This window comes from Pelophylax lessonae, assembly GCF_965119305.1.
Source record: "Pelophylax lessonae genome assembly, chromosome: 6".
Classification (NCBI taxonomy): domain Eukaryota; kingdom Metazoa; phylum Chordata; class Amphibia; order Anura; family Ranidae; genus Pelophylax; species Pelophylax lessonae.
Window position 1 is genome coordinate 96,081,720 of NC_138773.1, and position 21,022 is coordinate 96,102,741.

Below are 21,022 nucleotides of genomic sequence, written 5' to 3' on the forward strand. Positions count from 1 at the left end.
GCGCCAGGCACTCTTTAATGGAGCCCACTTCCAGCGCCCCCACCTCCGGAGACGCACGCAATGCAATAGCCAAGGGTTCAATCATCAGGGAGAACAGAAAGGGCGAAAGAGGGCAGCTCTGCCTAGTCCCCCTACCTACCTCAAAAAAGGGAGACAGGGTGGATCCAATCTTCAACGCCATACGTGGGGAAGAATACAAGAGGGAAATCCATTTGCAAAATTTAGGACCAAACCCCATGCGCCTCAGCACCACCCCCATGTACACCCAATCCACCATGTCGAAGGCCTTGGCAATGTCCAGCGACACCACCACTCTAGTGCCAACAGAGGCATGGGACACCTGTAAATGAGTAAACAAGCGTCGAAGGTTGGTGTCCGTGGACTTGCCCGGCATGAACCCGGTCTGATCAATGTCCACCAGGGAAGGCAGGACCACTGCCAGCCTAGTAGCCAAGACCTTTGTGAGTATCTTGAGATCCACATTGAGCAAGGCAATGGGGCGGTAGGAGGAACACAGGGTGTGGTCCTTACCCAGCTTGGGCAGGAGAACAACATACGCCTCGAGCATGGAACCCGGCAGGGCCCCCTGATCGAAGCACGCAGCATACAAAGCCTGGAGCCTGGGAGCCAAGGAGTCCGAGTACTGCCGATACCACTCCACCGGGAACCCATCAGGGCCCGGCGATTTATTGGGGGGGAAGGAAGAGATGGCTTTCTCAATTTCCTTCAACGTGATGTCATTGTCCAACCACGCACTGTCCTCACCCTCCAAGACCGGAACCGGCAATCCAGACAAAAGGCGCTCCAACTCCTCCAGGTCATACGCAGGCAGGGGTGAATAGGTGTCAGAGTAGTAATCCATAAAGACCCGGGAGATCTCCCCCGGGTCCCTAATCAGTTCCCCTGAACTAGACTTAATGCATGGAACACTTACCGAAGCCCTTTGATCTGCCACCAAAAAAGCCAACAGCTTACCATTTTTGTCCCCCTTCTCAAAAAGTGACTCCGCTCTATGTTTAAGGTTGGCATGCGCAAAATCAGTATCCAACAAAGCCAAACGCCTCCTGGCCTCCTCCAGGGCCGCATAGGCCGCCGGTCCCGGAGTAGCCGAGTATTCTTCCTCCAACCTACGGACCTCCAGCAGAACAGCCTCTCTATCAGCATTAGCCTCCCTACGGGACGAGATGTAATGACCCCGCATAACCGCTTTGAAAGCATCCCACAGGACTACCCCAGCCGTGGACGAGGCATGATCTTCCCAATATGCAGGCATCTGGGGCTCCACCTGCTGCATCACCTTTTCCGTCTGCAGCCAACCTGGCGAAAGGCGCCATGCACCCCTAGTCCCACCCGCTCCCACCCGCAGAGTCAGCAGCAGTGGGTTATGATCGGAGAGACCACCCGCCAAATATGTGGCATCCTGGACCAAAGTAAGACAAGGCTCATTAGCAAAAGCCAAATCTATCCTGGACGCCGTTCTGTGCACCCCAGACCAGCAGGAGTAGCCACGTACCCCAGGGTTTTTCCAGCGCCACAACTCCGTAAGATGAGCCGCGGAAGACCAGGACACAAGTTCAGGGGACGACAGTCTACCCGGGTTAGAGGAGTCCAGCCCGCCGTCCAGAACAGCATTGAAATCCCCCGCCATGATTAGAGGAAGGTGCATATAAGGGGCCAAGATCACCAGGAGATCTACCAGAATTTGGGAGTGGAACGGGGGAGGTAAGTAGACACTCACCAGTACCACCTGCCGGTGAAAAATCTCCAGGAGAACAATAACATATCGTCCGCCAGGATCCGTAATTACCTTTTGAATCGAGCAGGGTGCATTCCTTCCCAGCAAAATAGACACCCCACGGGCATACGTGGAGTATGTGGCGTTGAAGATCCTCTGAATCCAAGGCCTCTTCAAAGCAAGCACCCTGCCTCCATCCAAATGCGTCTCCTGGAGGAGGATAACATGAGGTTGAACAGATTTAATATACCGAAAAATGGCTGTGCGTTTCACCTTGTCATTGAGACCCCGCACATTCCATGACATAATCTTAAGTAGCTCAGCCATAGAACAGCAGAGGGGCACATAGCAGGAGGGAGCCGGAGGACCAAGCACAGCCCGAGGACCAACCCGATCCCCCAACTCCATCCAGACATTCAGCAATATATACACATAAATAAAAAAAACAGTGACCACCGGATGGAGCCTGGAGCCAAGAACAAAAACGTCCCTGCTGTGATACCCAAACCTGAAACAAGAAAAAGTGCAACAGGGTATCCAGCCTAATCCCAAAACCCAGCAAAAAATTTAAAGGCATGGCTGCAACATAGAACCGCAGCCGGTGTTACTCGTGTCCACCAAAGGCAGCCCCAAAAAGGGGGCTGTCAGATCGTCAGTCCCCAAAAAGGGAAGGAAAGCAAAAGGGGGGAAAAATAAAGTCAAAAAGGTCCAAAACGAAAAATAAAAAGGGTAAAAGAAAAAAAAAACCAAAATTGTAAGTAGGTCGAAGAAAAGGTAAAAAAACCAAGCTGAAAAAAAGTCAAGTTCAACGACGTGTAGCACACAGAGCTCCAATGAACTGTAAACCACTCCACAGCCCCAGGGATAGATGCAAGGATCTAACCCAGGGCAACCCAGGAAACTTCAGGGCAGGATCATCAATGCAGTAACTATAGATGCCCCCCCATCAGCTAATGAGGAGTCAGACCGTGCGTAGACAGGAGCTGCAAATAGGGGGTACAGCGAAGCAGGGCCCTAAGAGCCCCATACCATCCAGGAGAGCAGGTGCACCAGAGGAGATTAAATGGATTCCAACCAGTCTGCAGCCTCTCCTGCCGAATTGAAGAAAAGGACGGATCCCTTGTAATCCACACACAGGCGGCTCGGGTACATCATGCCATATTTCAGGCCCTTGGTTCTCAGGAGTTTGCGCACTTCAGTAAAGGATCTGCGTTTTTTCTGTTTTTCCACAGAGAAATCAGGAAATAACATTATCTTGCTGTTCTCAAACTGCAGTTCCTCCTGTTTCCTGGCTTCAGAGAGGATCCGATCCCTGTCACGGAAGTTCAAAAAGCGGACCAGAAACGGGCGCGGGGGGGGCCCCGGGCGGCCGAGGTCCCGTGGGAACCCTATGGGCCCTTTCCACCACATATGTCGGGGGAGGGGGAGGCAATTTGAGTAGATCACAAAAGAATTTCTCAGCAAACAATGTAGAATTAGATCCCTCAGCCTTCTCTGGCAATCCGACCACCCTGATATTGTTGCTACGCTGTCGGTTCTCAGCATCCTCCATCTTGTCTGCCATAGCATTCACCTGGGCCTGCATGGCAATGAGTTGTGCCGAATGGGAAGCGGTGACATCCTCCACCTCAGACACCCGGCCTTCAGTCTCAGTCAGGCACCCCCTGATTTTATCCAAATCATGGCGGATCAGGGTGCATTCAGAGGCCAGGTGGTCAATCCGGAGCCTCAGGGCAGTTTTTGAGGCATCTATAGCAGCCAGGATGGGAGCAGTGATATCCCCCCCTCCAGGTGACCCCCCAGTCTGTCCAGCGGTCCCCAGTAATGACCCCTCGGTACCTGAGTCCATAGGCTGTGCCAGAGGAGGGTTCCCAACCCCCGCAGACATCTTCCCTGACTTTGAGGAGGCTCGGGCGCCTGTGGCTGCAGAGGAAGAAGAGGAGGCCTGCACCTGCAAGATGGCGGCGGCCGCTTTCGCGCCTCGCAGTGGGACCGATCGTTGAGGCCACGGGGTCGGTGTTGAAACCCCGGATTTTCTCCCCGGCATTCGTGCCCCACCTGTGCCCGATGCGGAGGAGGGCAAAACCGCCGTGATCCAAGGCGCAGGGGCCGTGGATGGAGCCGGATAAGATCAGGATGGAGAGGAGCTCTGCAAGAACACGTCCGGCGCCTTCTACATCCCGGCCACGCCCCTCCAAGATACATTTTTGAAGGAAGCAGCAGCAAGGGCCTTATTTCAGGCATATAGACTTATACTTTGGATCTCGCCTGATCCACCCACATCTAAAATGTGGCTTGAGCAGATGGGTACTACTATGCGTTTTGAAAAACGTATATATCAACACAGGGAAACCCTGCATAAATATGAAAAGATATGGGACAAATGGTTAGATACTCTGGATCTGGCTCCAATAGATATGATCATGGAGAGTATATTGATTGGTTTGCGCAAAAGTTATTGCATGTACAAACTAGGGGAAAGATTTATGTCATTTTTTTTTTTTTTTTACTAGTAATGGCAACAATCAGCGATTTTTAGCAGGACTGCGACATTCCAGCGGACAGATCAGACACCTAACTGACACTTTTGACACTTTCGCAGGGACCAGTGACATTACTACAGTAATTAGTGCTATATATATGCACTGTTACTGTACTAATGACACTGGCAGAGAAGGGGTTAACACCAGGGTTGTCCTTTTGCTTAACAGAGCCAAACTGCCGCAGTATAACTTCGGTGGCTGGTCCGCAAGTGGTTAAACACAATGTTATATCCAGTTTTTTGGTAAAATATAAAGGATGAGGTTGCCTAGGGTAAACATATATTTAACATATCAAGCCTTAAAACTGAGCATGTGCAAATGCAAAAGCTTTACAGGTTATCGCTTTGGAGTTAACAATGAATTATGGCCATAGAATCTTAGCTCTCTCTCAAATGTTTGTGATGATGTGTTGCACAATTTATGTTTACGTACACATGCTTGCCCTAAGTTTAGTGTTATAATTGGGGTGTGTAGGAGGGTGATGGTGGTGCTTTAACCTTCCTGGCGGTCTGATTATGTCAGAATTTTTGATCTAAAAGCACTGCAGTACATTGTTTTGCAAGGAAATCTGTTGTTTTATATATTAGGCCTGTAATTCTTAGGAATAACTCACTTAAATCTATCCAAACAAGAGTCTAGCAGACATCCCGGGTATGATAAAGTTTGAAACACGAAATCATAAATTATAATATAATAAGAATACATTTTATTCAATAATATAATCAAACCAAAAACACTGAAATGTGTACACACAAGGGATGCGATATTACTAGTCACTGTAATAAAGGTTTAGTAAACATCTCGGGTATGAAAGATTTTGAAATATGGGACTGCACAAAGTCCGACGTCACAATCAGGAAAGTAGAATCTGGTTTCCTTTCTTATTTTCCTTCCACTGTCATCTCTCTTCGAGCAACAAACCACGCACATCCGTGTAGGTGCTGACTTTTTCCCAGTTGGTGGGATGTAGTCCATGAAGTGACGACCAGTCCGGGTTGACAACGCCAACAGCACTACGTCCAGATCTATTCCCAGCCATTGATGGTGTTTGGTGATTCAGAAAGATATGTTCTGCAACTTTCCAAATGAAGTCCGAATGAATCACAGGCTTGTCACTCTTTTTTTTTTTAGCAGAATGTAGGCATTCCACAAGCATTGCTCAAGACGATTCCGGAAGATCTTCTTATAGTAGTTCTTTTGCTGTTTCCTCATTGCTGGGTAGAATGTCATTGCTTGGTCGGCTCTGTCGACACCTCCCACGGTGTTGTTGTAGTCTATCACTACTTGTGGCTTCATGACTTCTTTCCCACCTTTCATGCGTACCATAACAGTGGAGGTATTATGCACTGTACTCATTAGGCACACATCTTTCTTGTCCAGCCATCACAGTGCCATCATTTTGCCTTTCTGCCAGGCAACCATTTCTCCTGTCCTGAGCTTCTTTTTGCCAAACATTGGCGGCATGTCACGCCGATAGCCCTTACGGTTCCATAGGCATCAGTTTTGTTTTGCAGTAGAACCTCATATAGTTCAGGAGATGTATAAAAGTTGTCAGTTGTTACACAATAGCCCTGATTTAGCAATGACTCTATTAGTGAAAGAACAGAAGATGTGGCCATTCCATAATTGCTGTATTTTTGATCGAATTTTGTTCCTTTTGCAGTTTATATCACTGAATTCAAAATGTAGCCAGTTGATGATTCGCATAGCAAGTAGGATTTTATGGCAAATCGTGCCCTCTTTGATGCAATGTATTGCACCCAGCTGAGCCTTCCCTTGTAGACCATTAGACTTTCATCTATGCTGATGTCTCTTACTGGCACATAGCTCCATTGGAAATTCTGTAGAATCATTTGAAATACTTCCCAAATTTTCTTTAGTTTTGGTGCAGGATGAGTAGTTTCATCAAATTCTTCATTGTTTTCGAAGTGGAGATATTTCATTATGAGGGGGGATCTGTACTCTGACATGACCGTGCCAAAGAATGGAGTGGTTGTCCAATACCACTTCTGCAGGGGTTTCCCCACAACTCCCTGAAGAATTTTTAGGCCCAGAAATTTCCAAATGTCATCTTTGGTCACTGGTCCCCACTTTCTGCATCTTGAAAACTTCTGATGCGTAGCCAATTGTTGCTCTTTGTACCGGTTTGTCTCGGTAACTATTTTTTCAATAACCCCATCGGTCAGAAATAATTGTAGGTATGCCAAGGGGTTGTCATAGTCAATGTCAAATTTCATACCAGGTGCTCCAGTAAATGGGAATCTTGGGGGCGCTGCCTGATCCGCAGTCAATAGAGCACCAAGTTCTCACATCGCTGAGCTCAGTCACAGAATCGTTGCTGTCGTCACTTTCAGTACCTGATGATGAATGTTCCAAGGAATCACTATCGCTTAGTTCTTCAAACAATTCCGATTAATTGTTGCTGTTTTCCAGTTCGTCTAATAGCCCTTTTGAGTTAAAAGAACGCTTTTTTGGACACCATGGACGTTCTCAATTTTCCAGGCACAAAAAAACACAAAAGTACAGGCAGGGCACTGGAAAAGACACTAGGTGAAAACCTGTGGTAAAATGGCTTGATACAGCGGGAGGATGGCTGGAGGACGGCGAAGGAGGACGGCAAGGGATCGCAGTGTAAGGTAAATTTGATTGTGGGGTAATCCTGAGTGTGGCTCGAGGTTTCCGCTTTTGGAATTGTATATTAACCCTGAGCGACACTCGGGAATACCGCCAGGGAGGTTAAACATTATATTAGTTAATTTATGATTTTTTATGTTTTTTTTTTTACTATGTTTAACTTTATTCCTATCTCAAAAAAGTTAATAAACCCCCTATGTGATAGAATTGGGTAGGTGACAGTTTCTCTTTATAGAGACATCAGGAGTCTATTAGACCCTCAATGTCCCCCCTGCCCTCCACTGCAACTAATCAAGTACATATTGTGCTTGAATAGCTGCTTACTCGACTACAGTAACCAGTTTTGAACTTGAAAGTGACATAATATACCTCACGTCCGACCAGCAAATCACCCCAACAGGAGAGGTAACACAGCACTGCAGGGACATTTCGTCAGCCATCAAGGGATCAGGCTCTGCCCAGCGATTCCAGCCATTGGTCAGCATCAGCGGGATCCAAGAAGAAATGTACTTTGCCTTTATGCACCACTCTAAGCTTTGCAGGATAAAGCATCATGTACGGGAGGTGGCGGTCCCTAAGCCTTTTCTTCACCCCCATAAAAGCAGCCCGCTGTTTTTGCGTAGATGCAGAGAAGTCAGGGAATATGGTTATGATGTTGTTATTAAAGCTGAGGTCAGGGAGCTCCATTGTTCAAGATCCTTTCTAATATCCTGTTATTTTTTGGTTGTTGCCAAGAAACAATTTTTGTTTTTCCCTTTCTGCTGATGGGCCTGGCGGACTCCTGTATTTGAGGCCTCTCTACTCCTGCAGTTTGGATGCTACCTATCCGTGGATTTTGTTGTGGCCCAGAGGTCCACATGATTAAAGTACTTTCCCTACAGTTCTACCTTTGGTTTGGGGTGTAGGTTCGTGACAGTTGGGGTTGCGAACAGGGTGGGGGGAAGGGGCTTTTTGTTCTTTTTTTCTGGGGACTGTTATCCGACCTATGTACTTTTATGTTTTACCAGTATGCTTCTTTTTTACTTTTCTGGGTTCACTGTGGCCTTTACGGCGAGCTTTTACCCTGGTGCCCGCTGGAGGCGCTCCCTTCCCTGGCGGGGGATGTCGTTGTCTCTTCTGCTCGGATGGCTGAGGAGATGTTGACACTCCTGTCCTGGAATGTCAGGGGCTTGAATGATCGTGTTAAGAGGGCTTTAGTGTTCAATTATATTCAGAAATACAAACCACATATTGTTTTTTTGCAAGAGACTCACCTGACTGGCTCCAAGACTATGGCTCTTAAACGGGCCTTTGTGGCGTATACTTTTCATGCCACATTCTCTACCCATGCTAGAGGTGTATCCATTTTGGTTGCCCGCTCCTTAGGATGTTCGGTTAAACAAGTGATCACTGATGTTTATGGTCGTTATGTAATCTTGCTCCTACTTATTAATAATGTGGTATATACCTTTGTATCTATCTATGTACCCCCTCCGTTTACCCTGGCTTTCTGGGACACCTTGATGTCCCAGCTTCTCCTGGTGGCGGAGGGACCGGTGGTACTTGCCGGGGACCTCAATTCTGTGTTATCTCCTGGTTTAGACCGTTGTCCTGGAGAGGATGGTCCTTCTTCCTCGTTGGCAGCCTCTCTAGCCAGGTATAACCTGGTGGACTGCTGGCGTTGGAAGAATCCGGATATAAGGGAATACTCCTGCTACTCAGCTACTCATAAAACTCTGTCTAGGATTGATATGTGTTTGCTGTCTCTGGATTTGCTCCCCAAACTGTTGGCTGCCTCGTATTTGCCCAGGGCTATTTCGGACCATTCTCCTATGTTGATACGAATTGGCCTTTCTGCGACACGGGGCCTTCAAACATGGCGGCTCAGCCCCCTGTGGTTGACGGAGGAAATCTTTTTTAATGCCACGGCCAAGGAGATTGCCCACTTCTGGCGGGTTAATCCGGAGACGGCTGCTGGGGCTATTGTCTGGGACGCCTTCAAGGCCTCCATGAGGGGTACGGTTGCAGGGGTTATTCACCAGTTGAGGGAAGATAGGGCCTGGCGGGTAGAGTCCCTGCAAGCGTAAATGACGGCGGCAGAGCTGGAATATGTTAGGAACCCCTCCTCCTCCAACTATTCTCTCTGGCGAGAATTAGACTTAGTGCTCCTTGAAAAAACTCAGAAAAAATTACTTTATCAAAAACAACGTATATTTGAATATGGGGATAAAAATAGTAAAATTTTGGCTTATCTTGCTCGCTCTGAACACCCTTTTACGGCCATATCGGCTGTGTATGATGCGGACTCTCGCTTGTGCACCTCTAGGGAGGATATTACGACGGCTTTCATCTCCTTTTTTAAGTCCTTGTATACTTCTCAGGTTTCTTATACCACGGCGGAGCTGGATGATTATTTGCTGCAAATACAGCTGCCCGAACTGGGAGCAGAGGATAGGTTGGCATTGGACGCCCCGGTCTATGCCGAGGAGATAGGGGCCGCGGTGGCTTCTTTTGCTGCCAATAAGACACCGGGCCTAGATGGTTTTCCGATTGAGTGGTACCGCGCTTATTCGGAACTCCTCACTCCGCGCCTGTTGACCATGTATAGAGAAGCTTTTGACACTCCCTCTCTTCGGGAGGCCCTCATAGTCTTGATCCCAAAGCCGGGCAGGGATCCTACACAATGTGAGTCTTATCGTCCTATTTCTTTGATTAATGTGGACGTTAAGATCTTGGCCAAGGTGTTGTCCCGTAGAGTGAATTCGGTTATTTCTAAACTTATCCACCCGGATCAAACCGGTTTCATTCCCGGGCGCTCTACGGCGATAAACCTGCGCAGACTCTTCACGAATCTTCAGTTGCCTTCGGAGGCCTCGGACGCTAGGGTGGTAGTGTCTTTGGATACTCATAAGGCATTTGATTCAGTGGAATGGCCTTACCTGTTTGCGGTCCTCGCTCGGCTGGGCTTTGGACCTAAATTTTTGGGCTGGGTTAAACTACTCTATAACTCCCCGATGGCGCGGATTCGTGTCAATAATATTGTCACTGAACCGTTCTCTGTGAGTTGTGGCACCAGGCAGGGGTGTCCTTTATCACCCCTGCTGTTCGCCATGGCCATTGAACCCTTGGCGGCCCTATTGAGGGGGGATGGGCGGATTAAGGGATGTAGGATAGGTGATCTAGTTGAAAAAACTTCCCTTTATGCTGACGTTATGCTTCTCTATCTGGCAGACTCTGCTGAGTCTTTGACAGTTGCGTTGCAGGTGATCGACGACTTTGGCCGATACTCTGGGTTTAGGGTTAATTGGACTAAGTCGGTGATCTTTCCGTTTGATCCTACTTTGGTTCCCACGCTGCGCACTCCGCATCCGCTCAAGGTGGTTTCCTCATTTAAATACCTGGGGGTGACGGTTCAACAGCCGGTCAGCTCTTATGTTGAAAATAATATTACTCCGCTGATTCAGAGACTTAAGTTGACACTGTCCACCTGGATCAAGTTGCCGCTGAACTTAATGGGGAGGATCAATATCTTTAAAATGGTATACTTACCTCGCTTTCTGTATCTCTTCTGGCAGGCCCCGGTGTATCTCCCCAAGTCTCTTTTAAGGCTATCGAGTCTCTCCTACTATCGTTTATCTGGGGTGGGAAGCCGGCGAGGCTATCACTCCGAACTCTGCAGCTCCCTGCCAATGCTGGAGGGCTGGTGGTCCCTGACCTTCAGGTGTATTATTTGGCGGCCCAACTGACCCATGTACATGCTTGGTTCTTCCCGGACCTCCCAAACGCTGCGGTTACGACCTCGGCAGCTGTTATGGGCTCATATGAGGCCCTTCTTAACTCTTTGTACCGGAAGGGTCCTTATCCTTCGGGGGGTGCGGAGATTTTGAAGTTTTCCTACAAAATTACGCAGATTTGCAACAAACGTATTGGGGGTTCCTCCTTTAATGATTCTCCAAATGCTCTGCTGTGGTATAACCCTGGGCTCCCTGAACTGTATAAGTTGTCTGATCCCCGCAGGTGGGCGAGCTTTGATTTGAAGTATGCACATCAACTGTTTGCAGACCATGAGTTCAAGTCTTTCCCGATCCTTAGGCTGGAGCTGGGTGTGCCCTCTTCCTGCTGGTTCCTGTACCAGCAACTTATACATGCAGTGGCAGCACAATTTGGTCTTAGAGGGGTACACCTGGCTGTGGCCCGCCTGGAGAAGGAACTCTTGGCTGATAATCATAGTAAGCTTATTTCTAGATATTACACTTTGCTCAGTTTGGATCAGGATGGTAAGATGGCCAGAATCAGGGACAGGTGGGGCAAGGACTTGCCCCAGTTGGAGGAGGAGGTGTGGGATGAATTTCTGGAATCCCAGTTTGAGGGAATTATAGCGGCTGGGGATAGGGTGGTGCAGCTTAATTATTTGCACAGGATATATTATACTCCATATAGACTACATCGTATGGGTAGGCTCCCTTCTGCCGCATGTTCTCGATGCCAGGCCCCTAGGGGATTTCTTTCATATGGTGTGGGTCTGCCCCAACATTCAGGTCTTTTGGAAGGGGGTCTGCTGACTCATGGAGGAGAAGCTGGCTCTTCCGAATATCTGTTCTCCGGATAGGTGCCTTCTTGGCTACCTGTCGGAGGAGAGCCTTGGGCAGTCTCAGAAGGTGCTGTCACGAATCTTGTTCTTTTATGCTAAAAGATTGATTGCACTACGGTGGAAGAGTCCTGACCCTCCTTCTGTGGAGGCTTGGGTCTCTCTTGTTAACAACGCACTACCTCTCTACAAGCTTACTTATCTAGCTAGGGGTTGTCCCAAGAAATTTAACAAAATTTGGCTAGTTTGGGTGGACTCAGTCTCAGGCTCCTTGGAGGTGTAGTAGGGTTTGTTTTCTGAGGAGAACCCCTGTTCCAGGGTATAGCCAGGCCTTGGCTCAGCCCCTGTAGGCTATGCTGCTATGCTGGTACTTCTACTAGATTATGGTTCCATATGGTCGGATGGTTGGGGGGGGGAGGGGTTGGTTTGGGGTGGTTATTTTTCTGTTGACTCAATTCCTTGCTGTTCTATTATGTCGGATGCTTGGATGGGTATGTACTCCTGGTTTACGCATCTCCTGTCGTTTGCTACCTACTGTAACCTGATATTTTGTTGTCACTGGTTTGGAATTGATGTTTGTGTGTTTTGCAATACCAATAAAATACCTTTAAAAAAAAAAAAAGTGATCGGGTGGTTCTAGAGCTTGCCAGCTGTTAAGGTCAGTGCCATTGCATTGTATGGTCACACTTCTATTCAGAGTCACAGGAGTACACTAAGTTTTGCTCTCCTATTTCCCAGCGTCAGATAAAAGCAGGCAATTGCCCACTATCAGTTGATGTCACAAAACCACTTCAGGCTCTTGAAAGATCCCAACCATATTGTTGAGATCCACCCAGCTGCCTGGTTTACAAGGAGTTAAAGAGTCCTTGCCACCAACTTAAACAAATAGCAGGTAAAAGCGCAGAAAACCCAATAACTGAAATGCTAACTTGTAGCATTTTTCATTTCTATAAATCATTTTTTATTTACCTGTAAAGTGTCTTGCTTGCTAGGGAATTTGTCCCCTCCAGAAAGAGTCAATTCCCTAGTGCAGCCAAAACTCTCTTCCTCCTACCATATAATAACCTGCTTCTCCTTTGGGTGGTTACTGTCTGTTGTAGCCCAGCTCTCCTACCCATCCTGTCACCAACCTACAGTACATAAGCTTATAAGTAGTTGCCCAGGGAATGAGTGAAAGAAAATATTATAAAATGTCACCTGAGTCTGTGTAGCTGCTGACATCACAACCAGAAAGGCAGCATCAAGATCCCGGTATCTTTTCTCTCCTTCTTTTTTTGCTTCTTGTATCGCCCCCTTCTTCTTGCTTTTTTTTCCTCTCCTCTAACGGCCATCGTTCCATCATCATCTATACCAGGTGCCACTAAATGGTGGACCGCAGTCTGGATAATAACCAAGTGAAAGTCTTATCCAGACCGCGGCCTCACCACTTAGCAGCCTGACCTCTTCTCCTGCTGCTGCCGTTGCTGCTGTTCAAAACTTACAAAGGAGGGCGGGAGACACAGCAGGGTGGATTCCTCTTCTGTATATGTATTTGCCTGCCACTGCCACTGCTGTTAAACTGGCAGCAGTGGAGAAGGAGGAAGATATGGGACTTTTACACGGGGAGCAGGAGCTGCCCAACCTTCCGCTTGTTAAGAAGTGTTGGCTAGCTCCCGCCCTCAGTGCAAACCTTCCATTCCTCCCACCCTCTTTTCTGCTGTGAGTTTAACAGCTGCAGCACTGGCAGCAGCCAAATACATAAAAGAAGAGGAATCCACCCGGTTGTGTCTCCCACCCTCCGCTGTGAGCTTAACAGCGCCAATGGCAGCAGCAGCAAAATACATATACAGAAGAGGAATCCACCCTGTTGTGTCTCCGAGTTTTAACAGCAGCAGTGGTGGTGGCAGGAGAAGAGTTCAGGCTGCTAAGTGCCCTCTGACATACTGAGGTAGGACAGTGAAGATGGAAAAGCTGTAACTGCAGTGGAGACTATGATTTCATGGGGGGGGGGCTGTGTTTTTAAGGGAGAGCGGTCTTTGGGGGGAACTTTGATATGGGGGGGCTAGGATGTGAGAAGGAGGGTCTGTGATGTGAGAGGGGGTGCTGTGATATGGGGTGGCTTTGATGTGAGAGGGGGGGACAGTGATATGGGGGGCTGTAATGTGAGATGGGGGAGAAGTGATATGGCGGGCTGTGATGTGAGAGGGGGCGCAGTGATATGGGGGACTGTGATGTGACCGGGGGGAGCAGTGATATGGGGGACTGTGATGTGAGAGGGGGGAAGCATTGATATGGAGGGCTGTGATGTGAGAGGGGGGAGCAGTGATATAGGAGCTGAAATGGGAGGGGGGGGCTGTGATTGCAAAGGTGGCTGTGATGTTAGAAGGGGGGAGCTGTGATGTGGGGGGGTTTTGATTGCAAGGGGAATTGTGATTTTAGAGATGGGGGCTATGATGTTTGGGGACTGAGATGTGAGGAAGAGGGGCTCTGATGTGTAATAGCGGGGGGACTGTGATGAAAGGTGGGGGGGCTGCGATGTGAAAGGGGAGGTCTATGATGTGAACGAGGGCACTGAAGACACTGATGTAAAGGGAGCTGTGATGTGAAGGACCTGAGTCATGGAACAAAATAAGATTCAAACCTCTGGAGAATGAAAACGTTACTGAATTCTCTACAGCAGGGGTCAGCAACCCCCTGCACAGGACCCCAATGAAAGGGGGGCTCTGATGTATGGGAGGGCTCTGGCGACCCCGATGTAAGCGTGAGGAGTCTCTGGGGACCCTTGTGTAAGGGGAGAACTCTAGGGACCCAGATTTAATAAGGGGGACTATGGGGATCCTGATTTAATGAGGGGAGAACTCTAAGTAACCTCATTTTGATGTAATACAGGGGGAACTCTGGGAACCCTTATGTAATTTTGGGGGCTCCAGGGACCCTGTCTAAATGTGGGGAGACTCTAGGGACCCTGATTTAATGTAGCGGTGACTCTGGGGACCTTAATTTAATGCGGGGTGGACTCTGGGGACACTGTTTTAATGCAGGGGGAATTCTGAGGACCCTGCTGTAAGTGTGTGGAGTTTCTTGGGACCCTATAGTAGGGGGAATCTGGGAACCCTGATTTAATGTGGCGGAACTCTGGGGACCCTGAATTAATGTGGAGGAAATCTGAGGACCCTGATTTCAAAGGTGAAAACGTCATCTGTGACGAAACGCATAAGGACACAGCGTGCTGACGTCACCCCCTAGCGTCCAGGAAGTGCAGGCGAGCATAGCCGACCAGCCGGCGGCTTATACATCTATGCGAACTATATTATCCTGCATGTGAGTGGTATTTTTATTTTTTACAATAAAAGTCTCTTGGATTTTATGCTATGGCATTCCCCTCTTCTGTTTTATATTGGTGACATTTACTTGGGGACCAATACCTTGAGCGAGTTTTTGGAGCCAGCAGATTTCCCATAACATCAGAACATATGTTATATGCGCTTATCCTCCGGTGATCTGGTAAGAAGCGCTAAGATTGGTGGTGGATTCATTAGTCTTTACCTGTCAGCGACATTTTGGAATTTTATGAACACTATATTTTTATTTCGGTAAGGAGTACCTGTATGTGCTTGACTCACCTATCAGCGTTTATTCATTTGGAGTCTATGTCTATAATCAGAACATACTATATGCACATAACCATTGGGGATCTGGTAAGAAGAGCTAAGATTGGTGGTGGATTCCATAAGTCTGTTTGCCTGTCAGCAATCCTTTGCTATCATTTAATGAGCACATTCCTCTTTTATTTGGTAAGGAGTACCTGCATGAGTTTGATTCACTTATTGGTGAGATTCACTGGTGAAGGCATTGTACTCTTTATGTGAGTGCATCTTACCTTTTATAATTTCCTTTGTTGTTTGGTTTTTCGCTATGGCGTTCTTTTTTCTCATTTTATGAACACCATACATCTGAATTTCCTGGGAGTTCCATAAGGGTTTCCATTGGTTAAAGACATCACGATTTCTGACCTAGATTTCCTGCCATTTATATTTGGCTTTTTGGTAAGCATAACACCATCAGGAGCCTCGAATTGATAACCTCCTGTTTCTTCACATCACTATTTATTTATGGACTCACTAATGGACATTTACTTGTCTATTTATTGATTATTTAGCTCAACTTTTTATATACAACCCTTATTTAATAATGGGTGGAATGAGGACCCTGATGTAAAAGGAGGGACTCTGGGGACTCTGACGTAAGGGGGAACTCCGAGGACCCTCATGTAAGTGTGTGGGTCTCTGAGAACCTTGAATTAATGGGAAGCTCTAGGGACCCTAATGTAAGGGAGGACTTTGGGGACCTCAATGAATGGGGGGCTCTGGGGATCCTGATGTAAGTGTGGGAGTATCTGGGGACCCTAATGTAAGGGGAGAACTCTGGGGACCCTGATGAAATGAGGGGAAAACTCTGGGAACCCTGATGTTTATGTAATGTGGGGAAACTCTGGGAGCCCTGATGTAATTCGGGGGGATCTCTGGAGACCACAATTTAAAGATGGAAGACTCTGGGGACCCTAATTTAATGTAGGGGGACTCTGAGGAACTTGATTTAATGGTAAAGGGAACTCTGGGGACCTTGATTTATTATGGGGTGGACTATGGGACTGATTTGATGGAGGGGCTCTGGGGACCCTGATTTAATGTGGGGGACACTGCTATAAGGATGGCCACCCTCTAGCAGTAAATCTGCAATGGAGCGGTTGTAAAGCAGATATATCAGTACATAGGAGAGCTGAATTTTAGAAACAAAAAGTAAACTTAGCTTGGTAATTTGATACACTATGCCAGTGAACTCTTTCATGTGCTTTGATTTATTTTTTTGGATTGAAGAAAGGTTACATTAGAGAGCAAGATATCACTGCGATTACTGCCTCCTTAAAAAGCAAACCTCTCACAGCTCCCTTAAAAATTACTTACTCCACACTTGATATTTTTTAGATTATGAAAGATCAGAGGAAAAAACTTAACAAGAGTAAAGGGATGGACAGTGCAAAATAAAAATAAAATTGTTAGAAAAGAAATAAACCAAACCATTTAACTGCTAGAAGGCAGTTACAGTATAAAATTCCTTAACTGGTTTGATTAAAGTGAATCTTCACTGTATCTGGGCTCTAAAAAAACGAAAACGCTATTTCATTCATTTTTAATATTCAAAGCAAACTCACCCATTAATCCATGCAACCATGCTTTATTTTTGCCGAGAAATCACTTTGAAAAATACCCCTAGCATTTCTGGCTGTGGCCATCTTGAGTAAACACAGATATTCATGTACCATTTACTTCCTGGAATCCTTAGCTCAGGCATGTAGGCAGGAGGGTGTGTTTAGCAGAGACAACCCCTCCTATCCTCCTGAAGACACTTGGGGTGTATGACATAATTTGCCTAGGCCTGGAAACCAGGAAGTAACTAAAGAAATTTAAAAAAGAAAGTTTAAAACAAGTAAATATAATATACCTTCTTATCTATTTACTAATGCCAGCAGCATAAGGATTAAAAATAGTCAATGTTGATTGAGAGAGTGCCACTGTAGGCACCAAAACATAGACTACTCCCTGCAAGGCCAACCCCAGGACCACACAATAAGGCCCCATTCAAACTTTGGTGCTTTGAGATCGTGCCAGAATCTCCTTTTTGGGCGACAAGCTTTATGCAATGTGCAGCAAGACCACACTGCATTTTAGGTACCATTGAAAATAATGGCACCTAAACCTACGTTTTGCCATTGTAGTGCTTTTTGAGATTGCGGGCAGAATTACAGGAATTTTGCCACAATCCCAAATTGCCCAGGTGTGAATGGAGTCAAAGAGTCACATGCAGCCCCTGTCTTCAGGTTGGGTACCAGGGGTTGAGAACCCTTGTCAAATTTTTATTGTTGCCTGCATCTATTTGATTATCTCCCTGTAGGGACACAGGCAGCAACAACAATTTTTGTTGCTGTGACAGTGTAGAGATTCTCCTCCCTTTGTGTTCTTGTCAGACAAAAGCAAAAGTGGCTAAATCTCCCCACTGGGGACATAACACAGTAGTTGTGGCGTATATTGGATTCTGGAACTCACCTTTGGGATGCAGTAACCTCGGAAATACACATCACTTGGAGTTGTGTGTGACACATTCAAAGGAACAATATTAGTGAATCTCTGAATTTCATGTATTACTGCTTCAGTATAAGGCATGTTCCTTCGATCATCTACTGTAGGCATCTGACCTTGTTTAACATGTGCCTGGATTTCCTCTTGTACCTTTTCTAGAAAATTGGAGTAAATAAATTACCTCAGAATCTCCACAATATGTGAACATAATCATAATTATATTGCAGCTTTTTTTTTTTCATTTATTTGAACATGAAGACTCTGCCAGTAACGCATGTTATGTTCTTGGGTGACAAAGCTCACTCAACTTTCTGTGTTAAGACAATCATAAATTAGGAAGGACTAAGGAGTGAGGTCCTATAGTCCTCAGAGAAATCAAAGAACATTGTAATTGATAACAGTCAGCACAGAATCATCTGTGCAAGAAAACATTTAGTAAATTAATACATTTTCCAATCTGATTTTTTTAATCTGTGAAAAAAGTAAAATAAAGGTGCTAATAAGGAGTTTCCCTAACTAAGAGCTATTTAACCACTTTACCACCGGAGGATTTTGCAGCTTAAAGACCAGACCCCTTTTTTCAACTTGGCACTTCGTGACTTTAACTGATAATTGCTCGGTCATGCAATGCTGTACCTAAACAAAATTTACGTCCTTTTTTTCCTACAAACAGAGCTTTCTTTTGGTGGTATTTGATCGCCTCTGCGCTTTTTATTTTTTGCGATATTAATAAAAAAAAGCGAAAATTTTGCAAAAAAATTACATTTTCAACTTTGTCTTTTAAAAAATATCCAATATACTCAATTTATGTCATTTTTTTTGGCCAAAATATATTTAGCTACATGTCTTTGACAAAAAAAAATCAATGAGCGTATTTTTATTGGTTTGCGCGAAAGTTATAGCGTCTACAAACTATGGTGTAAATAGTGAAATTTACGCAGCTTTAATTTCTGACTGCCTATCTCATTTCATGAAGTGCTAAAAACGCGGGGCAGTACAAACCCCCCCCCCCCCCCAAACTACCACTTTTTGGAAAGTAGACATCCTAAGGAATGTCCTGACAGGCATGTCGAGCTCATTGAATTTTTTTTTTACACAAAGTTGTCATTGAAATGATATATTGCTCACACATGCCATGGGTATATGTGTAATTACACCCCAAAATATATTCTGCTGCTTCTCCTGAGTACAGGGATACCACATATGTGGGACTTTTTGGGAGCCTAGCTGTGTACGGGTCCCCAAAAACAAATCACCACCATCAGAATTTCAAAGGGCGTACATTTTTCATTGCATTTTCTCACTACCAATAACGGTTTAGGAGGCCCTGAAATGTCAAGATACCACAAACCCCCCCCCCCCCCCAAATGACCCCATTTTGGAAAGTAGACACCCCAAGCTGTTTGCTGAGAGGCATGGTGAGTCCATGGAATATTTTATATTTTGCCACATGTTTTGGGAAAATTACAATTTTTTTTTTTAATTTTTTTTTTTTAAACAACGTTGTCACTAAAATATAAATTTCTCACACATGACATGGGTATATGTGGAATGACACCCCAAAATACATTCTGCTGCTTCTCCTGAGTATGGGTATACCCCATGTGTGAGACTTTTTGGGAGCCTAGCTGTGTACAGGACCGCAAAAGCCAATCAACACTCTCAGGTTTTCTAATGGCGTAAATTGTGCATGTCACCTCTGCACTACCTGTCACAGTTTCGGAGGCCCTAAAATTCCAAGATAGCACAAAACCCCCCCAAATGACCCCATTTTGGAAAGTAGACACCCCAAGCTATTTGCTGAGAGGCATGGTGAATCCATGGAATATTTTATATTTTGCCACAAGTTCCGGGAAATATTTATATATATATATATATATATATATATATATATATATATATATTTTTTTTTTTACACAAAGTTGTCAGTAAATGATATATTGCTCACACATGCCATGGGTATATGTAAACTGACACCCCAAAATACATTCTGCTGCTTCTCCTGAGTACAGGGATACCCCATGTGTGAGACTTTTTTGCAGTCTAGCCGAGTACAGGACCCCGAAAACCAATCATCGCCTTCAGGCTTTCCAAGGGCGTAAATTGTTGATTTCACTCCTGACTACCTATCACAGTTTTGGAGGCCATGAAATGCCGAGACAGCACAACCCCCCCCCCCCCCCCCCAAATGACCCCTTTTCGGAAAGTAGACACCCTGAGCTATTTGCAGAGAGGCATGTTGAGTGTTTTGCAGATCTCACTTTTTGTCACAAAGTTTTGGAAATTGAAAAAAGAGGAAAAAAAATGCATTTTCCTGTTTTTTCTTAATTTTCCAAAAAAAAAAATGAGAGCTGCAAAATACTCACCATGCCTCTCAGCAAATAGATTGGAGTGTCTACTTTGCAAAATGGGGTAATTTGGGGGGGTTTTGTGCCATCTTGGCTTTTTATGGACTTCAAAAGTGTGATAGGTAGTAAGGAGTGAGATCAACAATTTACGTCCTTGGAAAGCCAAAAGGTGTGCATTGGTTTTCCGGGTCCTGTACGCGGCTAGACTGGCAAAAAGTCTCACACATGGGGTATCATTGTACTCAGGAGAAGCAGCAGAATGTATTTTGGGGTGTCATTTCACATATACCCATGGCATGTGTGAGCAATATATCATTTACTGACAACTTTGTGTAAAAAAATAAAAAAAAAGTTTTTCCCGAAACTTGTGGCAAAATATAAACTATTCCATGGACTCACCATGCTTCTCAGCCAGTAGCTTGGAGTGTCTACTTTGCAAAATGGGGTCATTTGGGGGGGGTTTTGTGCTATCTTGAAATTTCAGGGCCTCTGAAACTGTGACAGGTAGTCAGGGGTAAAATCAGCAATTTACGCCATTAGAAAACCTGAAGATGTGGATTGGTTTTCGGGGTCGCGTACACAGCTAGGCTCCCAAAAAGTCTCACACATGTGGTATCCCTGTACTCAGGAGAAGCAAAAGAATGTATTTTGGGGTGTCATTTCACATATTCCCATGGCATGCATTAGCAATATATCATTTAGTGACAACTTTCTGTAAAAAAACAACAACAAAAAAAAAAATAATAATTTTTCCGAAACTTGTGGCAAAATATAAAATACTCCATGGACTCACCATGCCTCTCAGAAAAAAGCTTTGGGTGTCTACTTTTCAAAAGGGGGTCATTTGGGGGGTGTTTGAACTGTCCCGGCATTTTATGCTCAATCTTAGCCACACATCACCCACTCTTCTAACCACTTGAAAACCAAGCCTTTTCTGTGCTTTTTTGTTTACATGAAAAAATATTTTTTTTTTACTAGAAAATTACTTTGAACCCCCAAACATTATATATTTCTTTAAAGCAGAGGCCCTATAGAATAAAATGGTGGATGTTGCAAATTTTTTTGTCACACAGTATTTG

The 21,022-nt window shown here is 45.6% G+C and overlaps 2 protein-coding genes across 2 annotated transcripts in view; both read right to left on the bottom strand.

Annotated features, from left to right (window-relative positions):
- LOC309558636 (uncharacterized protein) overlaps positions 1–21,022 on the bottom strand; it is a 526,969-nt gene that overhangs the window by 234,683 nt on the left and 271,264 nt on the right. The window lies entirely within an intron of this gene.
- The window catches only part of LOC309558803 (cytochrome P450 2K1-like), a 112,723-nt gene that overhangs the window by 17,013 nt on the left and 74,688 nt on the right, over positions 1–21,022 (bottom strand). Inside the window, exon 7 of the mRNA XM_082261864.1 lies at positions 17,563–17,750. Within this exon, the coding sequence (XP_082117990.1) occupies positions 17,563–17,750 (188 nt within the window). The remainder of the gene's footprint in view (positions 1–17,562; positions 17,751–21,022) is intronic.